At 40.2% G+C, this 9,708-nt stretch overlaps 1 protein-coding gene across 2 annotated transcripts; it reads left to right on the top strand.

The window, feature by feature from the left end:
- The first annotated feature begins 3,323 nt into the window (after positions 1–3,323).
- LOC104928410 (homocysteine-responsive endoplasmic reticulum-resident ubiquitin-like domain member 2 protein) lies at positions 3,324–9,702 on the top strand. 2 transcript variants are annotated; one of them, XM_010742692.3, is made up of 9 exons: positions 3,324–3,449; positions 3,864–4,180; positions 5,162–5,239; positions 6,117–6,230; positions 6,417–6,547; positions 7,348–7,464; positions 7,561–7,848; positions 8,165–8,279; positions 8,570–9,702. In XM_010742692.3, the coding sequence occupies exons 2-9, from the start codon at positions 4,034–4,036 to the stop codon at positions 8,735–8,737; spliced, it is 1,158 nt and encodes a 385-aa protein (XP_010740994.2). In that variant the 5' UTR covers positions 3,324–3,449; positions 3,864–4,033; the 3' UTR covers positions 8,738–9,702. The 2 variants fall into 2 exon arrangements, with proteins under 2 accessions (XP_010740994.2, XP_019119712.1); XM_019264167.2 differs by lacking the exon at positions 5,162–5,239 and having other exon boundaries at positions 8,570–8,737.
- The last annotated feature ends 6 nt before the right edge of the window (positions 9,703–9,708 follow it).

The following is a 9,708-nucleotide window of genomic DNA, read 5'->3' as shown; positions in this document are numbered from 1 at the left end:
CACCAGTGAGTCACTAATGTAGGCCCTCATTATGAACAGAGAGGGCACCAGGGCCTCAGAGTTTACTCACTTCTATAGAAAAGGATAACTCCCAGCATTGTCAGATAAATCACAGCTTTTTATTTGATTCCAGTATTGATTCAAAATGCATGAGTTTTAAAAAGCGATAAAGACGCAACATTGAGTTAAATCCTTTCAGGGTTTAGGATGATGCAAGTTTTCAGCTGTTTCTTTTATTATTAATGTGAAACCTGTAGGTTGTAACAGCACGACTTATTTCTTGTATTGGAGGAGGAAGATGCTCCAAGTGTAGCACGGATCCTAATGGCCTCTAAGGAGCAGTTAGACTACTGTAAGTGTGTGTGCGAATGAAAGAAAGATGTGAAAGGATTCATGTGTTTGATTTCTGTTTATTTATGACACTGTTTCTTGCAAAGATTCATTTTTTTCCCAGCAAGTGTGAAAACTTTCATGGCAAGTATGTTCAAAGTGCAGATTTGTGTTGAAAGGCAAATTTCATCTTTCCTTTGCTTTTCTTGTAATGTGCATAAGAAATCACAACTGATTCATAAAAGCTTTCCAGGTATTTCTAGGTTGCATTAAGTGGCTTCCTCCTGTCACAGCGGGCCACAGTTTTAAGAGCAGTCTGACATTTCACAGGATAAGAAAAATGGAATTACAGAATTACTTGCCATTGCATGTTAACAGCAATGATTATTATCATTGCAACTCAAAAGGATACATTGATAACACTTTAATATGCAATATGAAGTACATAAACACTAACTATCTTTAGCACACTAATACATTTGTAAGCAGGTACACAAATATTTTTAAGTGTTTATTAATATGAATAAAATGTTCTAATATCGGTTTAATACAGTTCAGTTTAACTGTCACATAATCATACAGGTACAATCATAATGAAATCATGTCTTGGGATTCAGGGTTCATTTTTACCTAATACAATAATAGCTACATCTCATGGCCTTCATCAGTGTATAGATTTTCAGAAATATTCATGAATAAATGAATATGTCATTAATGAATACAGATAATAGAAATATGTAGTACTTGGTCTTGTTTAGGTGGTTGCTAGTTCAGTGACAGGTGGTTGCTAACATGCATCAAATGGTTGCTAGGCAGTTGATAGGATGTTGAAAGCAGTTGCCAAGTCAGTAACAGGTAGTCCATACGGTGTTCCGGGTGGTTGCTATGAGTACTTACATGTATTCATATCACGATTTCTACACCAGTGCATCAAATGTGTTGATTAAGAATATGTTTGTATGGATCATTAAAAAATATATAAAACAACACACCACTGAATCAAATGATGCAACTAATTAAGATATTAGAAAACATATTTTTTCTATGGGGATGGAAATGACATCAGAATTCAGGTTAATGCTGACCTCATTTCAGCTCCATCCACTTTTAAAATCTCAAAAACTGCTAAATTAAAGCAGGGTGTGAAAAGTGATCCTTTGTGGAGCAGGTAACAGACAAACACACACACAGGCAGAGGCAAATGAAAGAAAGTGAAATCTCTAATGCGGTGCCATTAAAGGAGACATGTGTTCTGCTGTTCTACTGTCCATTATCCTGTTCGCAAGTAGCATCATCTGAGAGTGAGCGCATGTTACAGGCATTAACACTGTGTAACAAACATGAAGGACGTCACAAGGAAAGTGCTTCACCCTCCTGATGAGAGGTGTTTTTATTGCAGGAAGTCCTTGTGATTGTACAACTCATGAAGAATGAGAACGCAATTATGCAGTAGGATATGATTCATAGTGATAATCTGTAAAAACTGATTATAAAAAGCAAGCTTCAAAAGAATGCTTGGCAAAAAAAAAAAAAAAACAACTAAAAAAACAGAACTTTATCATAAGGAAGAGTAGACATCATAGATTTACTGCTGCAATTTCCTGTGGTTTGATATATTTATGATTTTTTTCAAAACAATTACCCTCGTGTGCCCTAAAAACACAGACAGCCTGTGATTAAACACACACATAAACACACACACACAAGCAGCATGACAATGGCTTTAAAACCGGATGAAAAATGTTCTCTGCTCAGGAAATCGTAGCCTGAAATTTTTGTTTTACACAAAGGCTCTGCAAGGTCTCCTGAGTTTTATCAATCAGAAGTGGGCTAACCCATTTTTTAGAGCAGATTGAGCACATGTATACTCAGTCTTTCACTGAAGGTCATAATAGTCCGCTAGTTAAGTTAGGTTATGTTTTTTTATATTCTGGACTTTATGTTCTCCCTGTGCGTGATCAATTTACATATTATGTTTTTTTCTTCTTCTAGTTTTAATAGTATAGGTGTAACGTGATGTATTAGATATATTTTAGGTGATGGATAAATCTATGTTTTGTGTCTATATACCTGATAATTAAATCATAATTCTGAATATTTAAGTGCATATCATTATTATACCCATCTGTACAACAGTTTGCAATGAAACAAAAAATTATGCATCTAGTACACTCGCCATACTAATGCTGACTTACAAGTCACCTGTCTGTTGAAATATGAAGGCATAACGCTGACTGATTTCCAATTTTGGGACTTGTATTTGATTTATTGTATTTGTAAAATCGTTTTTTTTTTGTTGCTTTTCTGCTGCAGTGCTGGCCTTGAGTAATAGTTATCATTTGGGCAAAAAATCAACAACAAAAAGCCAACAAATCTGCTCAAGGACACCAAAAGTTGTCTTGAAATGAGAGGTAGGGGGTGTTAAGCTGTGCCACCACCAGATGGCAGTCACATGGAATCACTTCGATTTAAATAGACCCAGGCTCTTCATGACACACCCAATGCTAATCAGTCGATCACTCATTCAATCAGTCAATGATTAAAACTTTATTACATAACGTATAATCACAGATAGAAAAGATAATGATTAATGATGAAGGATAATGATGACTGGGCATATAGTTTGTGGTTTCTGTTGAGTTGCATAAAGTTTGTAGTGTTTTCTCCAACCAGTTAATATAATGTATGTATTTGTATGAGTCCACGGGTGCAGATAATGGTATATTGGAATATGAAACATATTTAAATTATTTTACATTTACTCATGTAATCACTTATTTATAATACTTAGTCATGCTCATAGACTGCATTTAAAGATATCTTTGTGGATGTTGTCATACCTCTGCTGTATGTATGTTATTCTATTGTATTTTTATTGTATTCAAATATACTGGACTGCTATGACGACCTAATTTTCCTTATAAATAAAGTTATCTATCTATCTATCTATCTATCTATCTATCTATCTATCTATCTGTAGCTGACACTTCCGCCGGTAGGTGGCGGTAATGAGTCACAGACATTGAATGTTGACACCGTGCTGACATCGGCTGAAGAAGAGGAGCGCAGGTCCAGTGGAGTTGGGAGCTGTTTGTGTCGCTCACTGGGAGTAAATCTAGGTGGGTAAACAAGACAGACCCCCTTCTGTCTGAGCCGAACGTCTTGTATCGTTTTTCATTTGCCGAGCTCGGTGTGCTAGCGAACGACTTAGTTTCCTGGTTGAGTTGACTGGCATTAGAAAACCTACCGAGGCTAACGTTAGCTTAGCAGGTTGTTCTAACCAGCTAATGTTATTTATCTCACACACGTCGTTAGGTCTTTGTACACATGTACGAGCTCGTTAAAACGTTATAACAACGTTACAGCAGCTGTCATCAAACGTGTCAGAGTGTGTGAAGCTCAGTTCGTGTTGGATCAGATGTTGTCGTAACGTTACACGCAGTGGCACATTTCTGCGTAATGTATCCATGTGATGTGTTGCAGAGGTCGTGCTAACCCCGTGTTTTCCTCTCTCTGTCTGTACACAACAACAGGAAACACACTCCAGCTGCAGATCAGCAACATTCAGCTTTGCATAGCTTCCAAGTGTTTGCTAAGATGCTGCCAGAAAGCCACTAGAGATCTGTTCAGAGGACTGCCCAGTACTCCACATCCTTTCTTTTTTCTTTTTTCTTTCCCCCCCTGAGACAAATGGTTTTGAGTCATGGATCAAGGTGTTGTGGACAGTCCTGTTACCCTCGTCATCAGGGCACCCAACCAGAAGTACGATGACCAGACCATCAACTGTTACCAGAACTGGACCGTGGAGAAGCTCAAAGCACACCTGTCAGACGTGTACCCGAGCAAACCTGTGAGTATTGATGCTGGCGTCGACTCAACTCTTCAAATACTTTGTCAGCCAGCTGATCACATTTGTATGAATCACAAACTGTTACATCACGTCCGTTCTGGATTTGAGCAGTTTGGTGATAGTCCGATGAGAAACGTATGACATGAACGTGTGACAATATCAGTTACCGTCATGACGCTCGCATCTGATTGTGTCTATGAACGTTTGTAGACTTTAAACGCAAAGGGTGAGTTTTGTAAGATAGGATCATATATAATAATCATTATTAGTAGCAGTAATAGTAGAATTATTCTAAAAGTAACACAGAACATTAAGTTGTGTCCTCTGAAGTGAAAGAAGTTGGGTCCATGTCACTGAAAAGAGTCACTTGTGATGTGACGTCACAATGGAAGAATTCTTGATGTATTGTTCTCGTAATCAGACTTTGTTCCCTCTCTGCTCAGACTGACTTGTTCTGATGTAATCACTGTTAACACACACACACACACACACACACACACACACCTTTGTAAAGCTGCAGAGTCCTCTGTAAGGACTGCACGGTTGTTAGTGTAATCTAGGGGCCGTTAAATGTGGCATATTAAACAATGAGACTCGGAATAAAAAGCTCTTCCGTTGCAAGTGGGTCAGGATTTAAAGCAGGTCGTTTAAATTCCTCAATGGTCGTCCAGTGAATGTAACGTTTAAGACGACACACTCTGACCTTGTTGTACGACCGGTTTAATCCACCGTTAAGACCCACTTATCCCGATTGAGGTTACTATGATCTCATCCTCGTTACTCACTCGCACAAAGTTTCTGCCTTTTGGTGTGGTGATCTACATTTCTTTGATTAGCTGTTTTTTTCTGCTTATTGTTGTGTTGTTGTTTCAAATGGAAATGTTTAAGAAGGACGACCTGTATTCTTCAACATTTTTTGCTGATGCTGCTGTACACTTCTCTCTTGTGACCTCATTATTATTATAAATTTGGATCTTTTAGAGCTCCAAAGACCAAAGGCTGGTGTATTCTGGGAAACTGCTTTTGGATCACTTTACCTTAAAAGACGTGCTCAGAAAGGTATGTTCTCTCTCATTAATCAAATTCTAGTTTAATCATTTTAATGCTAAGAAGCGAGGAAGAGGACCCTAATTGTCTTTGAGGAAAGGCCTTTCCAGTGCACAATGTGAGATCTGGAAAGAAATGATTTCCCCCCATTTGCTCTGGAGTGACTGCACAAAGCCCTGACCTCTACCCCATCCAACACCTTTGAAACTACAGCCTGTGTTGTGAGCCAGGCTTTATCATCCAACACTAGGTGACCTTGCTAATGCTCTCTGGACGGGAGTAAATCCCCGCAGCCTGCTTCCAAAATCTGTGAAAAGCCTTCCCAGAAGAGTGGAGGCTGTTCTAGCATCATACAGACATATCTATGGTTTTTAGAAGCAGGTGTTTAGTTACATCAGGATGTAATGTTTAGGTGTCTGTACACTTTGTTTTTAGATGTGAAGCCTAAAGGTTTGATGATTTTTCTTACTCTGAAGTATTTTGATGGATCACGTGTATAAAACTTTGAACACACGTGTGGCGGGCGGCATCACAGCTCCAAGACAACATTAACGAACGAGTGTTTTGCTGCCATAATGAGAAGAGTGTGTTTTTCTGTTTTGTTCTTTGAATTGATGAAGACTCATTTGAGTGTGTTTCATTCCCTAATTTGCTGTTTGTTTTGCCACAGCAGCATCAGGTTATCTCAGGTTTCCTGTAATTAGGTGGTGTTTTATTCAGAAAATTAATCAGGCTGTGCAGATATTCTGAACGTACAAACCAAATGTCCAAAAAATAAAGTGGAAACGTCTCTGTGTGTTCTGTACTGTTCAGAGGTTGATCTTTGTTTTTTCTTTGAACATGCAATACTTGCTCTCTGTTTGATAATGAGCTGTATTGGCTTCTACAGCAGGACGAGTACCATATGCTCCATCTGGTGTGCACCTCAAGAACTCCTCCCAGCTCCCCAAAGCCCACCCGCAGCCATGGCAACAAGCCTCAGGAGAGCTCAGCCAGTCCCACGGTGGGTCAAGCACACACTCCTCACACCTTTCCATTTATTTCATCAGCAGCACGTTTCCTTTCATCATCCAGCTCACCGCTGTAATCTACACCTCCCTGAGGAGTTGAGAAAAGCGTTGTTTGTCTTTCTTTGGAGATGGATCATAACACGTGACTAATCTTCAGAACTTACTTTGTCTGGTTACAGCCCCTTCAAAACTCTAATAGTCCTTCCACTGGTCAGCATAGTCAGTCGTCTACAGGAGAGAGCAGTGATGGACTCAGACAGCGAACTGGACCCTTCCCTGACCACCATATGTATTCACAATTTATGCACAGGTAAGCTTTTTGGACCGGATTTTACAAATACACTTGTGCCTTAACTTTCTTTTTCTTGTCCAGCACAAGTGTTACGATATTGTGAAGCACCAGCAAAACACTTTGATACAGTGTGTGAGTAAAGGGGAATTAAATGACAGTCTCAAATAAATGTCTTGTAATGAGTGTGCACGGTGGGACCATAACAGAATACGCAGCAGGGGTGCCAGCATACCTAGTCAAGTGTGCACCCCGCGTACAAAGTCCTTGTCACAGTGGCCCAGAACTCTGACCTGTGGCTCTCTTTCCTGTCACTCTTCAGTCTCTATCAACAAGCCCCAAATATCTTTAAAACAAAGAAATATGCAGCAGGATTCTTCATTTAATAAAGGGGGAAAGTGATGGGAAAATATTTTCAAGTATTAACTGATGAGCGTGCGAGCATGCAAGCACGTTAAAGCAGAAAACGAGGTAAAATAACACTGAAGCAGAAAACTCTTTTTTTTCCTTCTTCTTCCTCATATCATCATTTTATCATTTTTGACTCGCACCCTCTTGTGCATAGAGTGCCAAATATCACACCAGCTTTCACACTTCCACTTTCTCCTCCAGAGGTCTCGTCATGTCTGCGTGAAGCTGTAAAGAACATTAATGTAAAACGTCTGAATGAGAAGGCAAAAGGTCATGGCTTCAACGTATAGAGCTCCTGAAGAGTTGAAATAGTTAGTTCGGTTTGAAGTCCAGAACTTCTTCCTATACGTGTTACATGCATGCCTGTTCTAAAATGAAATGTTGTAATAAAATATTATATATATTTGCAGCTGGAATCAATACTCCCCACAGTCAACACCTCCCACAAACATGATGCCTGCTTATTACAACCCCATGACTCTAATGTGGTGGCAACAGCTGTATGCCCGACAGTACTACATGCATTAGTAAGTCCCTCCATGTTTCCCTGGTAAATATTTATAATGAGCTGTTTAAATATCTAACGGTGTGACCGTCCTCTCTGTGCCTCTCTTTACCTCCAGTCAGTTACTGGCTGCCTCCTCTCAACACCTCAGGCCAGACAGGCCAGCGGCTCAGCCTAACCAGCCCGATCCTCTGAGCCAGCGGCCTCAGGCAGATCGTCGCGGCAACCCGGAAGTCCAGATGAACGCCCAGGGAGGGGAGATCCTGAATGAGGAAGAGCTGAACCGGGATTGGCTGGACTGGGTGTACACGTTTTCGCGTGCCGCGATCTTGCTCAGCGTGGTCTACTTCTACTCCTCCTTCAGCCGCTTTGTCATGGTGATGATGGCCATGCTGGTGCTCTACCTGTAAGTGAAGTCAACACTGCTATATATATAGTTTTGGTTGATTTTGTACATGATGCCATCCACCTTCAATAATGATTTATCAAACTAATATTACAGGAAGGCAGTGCTTTAATAGTCAGTCAAGAGAAGATTAATCTATTCTAGTTGATTTCTCTCGATCATAACAAATTAAGCTGGTCAGTGTCATTTTGAAGCTGTTGCTCTGGCCTCTCATGCATTTGCCTGTATATCTTTACATATTATAGATAGATAACAATTGTTATCAGCACAGGGTAAAATGGAGTGTAATGTCCCTTTTTGTTGTTTCCGTCTGCAGCCATCAGGCCGGCTGGTTCCCCTTCAACCTGGAAAATGAGCTCCTGCTGCCTGGAGACCGAGCCAATCAGGACGATCTGGAGGGAGAGCTGCAAAACCACGACTTACAAGAAATGGTAGGTGCCTCTCGTCCGTCTCTGCTTTCTACCAAGAACATTGCCCAGGGCTGATGGACTGACGTTATCTGCAGAAGTGACGTGTCTGCAGTACAAGCTGTTCACTGATGCACCAGTCCAGATTTCTACAGGATTTTGGACAGCTTGCAGGGACTCTAAATAAAATACTTCATCTAAGTCTGAATTGGCCATCCATTGAAAAACACACACACACACCGTAGCGCAGCATGTTAGCTTCAAATAGTGTCTCATTCCATTGTCCTCTTCCAACCTGACTTCACCCTGCACAGGAAGGAGTGGCTGATGACGGCTCGGACGATGATGGAGAAAGTGGAGAGGAAGGAGCAGAAGATCCAAACAGCGCCCCCCACGCAGGCTTCCTGTCCTCCACTTGGTCGTTCATCATAACCTTCTTCATGTCACTCATCCCAGAGGGACCGCCAAACGCTGCTAACTGAACCACGAGCCACATTTCTGCGCAGGGTCACACTCTTTTTCTTTAAGAGGAGGGCGAACGTCCTGCCTGCTTAGGGAAGCTCTTTCTGTTGCAATGCAGTGTTATAGTTTCCCACTAGTCTACTTTACTACATATCTAAGACTTTGAGCCAAAACAGAAATGACTGAGTAAAGCTGGAGAGAGAGAGGTGGTCATTTCATACTGAGGTTTTTGTTTGTTTGTTTGACAAAGACAAAAATTTCATACTATCAAATGACAGTAACGTTAGTTTAACTGCTGTATACAAGGACTGCTAGTAATGCCTTGTAAACATAGTCAGAATAATAATAGTGTCTGCCAGTGCATTGTTTATGTAATTTATAAAATAAAGACAGCGGACACATTTCTAAAGAAAACTTGTGTTTAACAACCTGAATCTCTATTTTTTTTTTCTTTGTAAGAAGCTGCAATACTTGTTGAAATAGTTTTTTTTTTTTTTTTGTAATGGTGGTTGTATCCAAATAAGACGTTTTTAAAAAGGGCCACATTAGTCCAAAAGCTGAACTTCAGCCACCCTGAATCCTGTAGAGCGTGCGATCATTAACATGAGTGATTTTTTTGGCCTGAGAGTTGATAAAAAAAAAAAAAAAAATGTGTGTGAACACATTGTGTACCGTGTTGAAGTGATGTCTGCTGACAGAAGTGTGATTTTAACTAACGTGAAACAACATACCACTAATTCTCTGAACCAAGTGAGCGATCTTCCACGTTGACGACGTCAAACAGGACGTGTGACGACATGTTCAGTCATATGGCAATGAGCGGACAAAGAGACACTTTTAAAATGTCCTACTGTTGAATAAAGCACTGCCACACTTCAGAGTTCATTCAGCATTTGAGTTTGTGAAAGTGGCTGACGCTGTTACCTTTTAAAATGTTGTGTACCAGTAATAATATTCATGTTTATTAAAACTTCATTCATGGTAATGTAGT

Source organism: Larimichthys crocea, chromosome XIII (genome assembly GCF_000972845.2).
Source record: "Larimichthys crocea isolate SSNF chromosome XIII, L_crocea_2.0, whole genome shotgun sequence".
Taxonomy (NCBI): Eukaryota; Metazoa; Chordata; class Actinopteri; family Sciaenidae; genus Larimichthys; species Larimichthys crocea.
The sequence above is the reverse complement of the archived record's forward strand: the minus strand, read 5'-3'. Positions and strand labels throughout refer to the sequence as shown.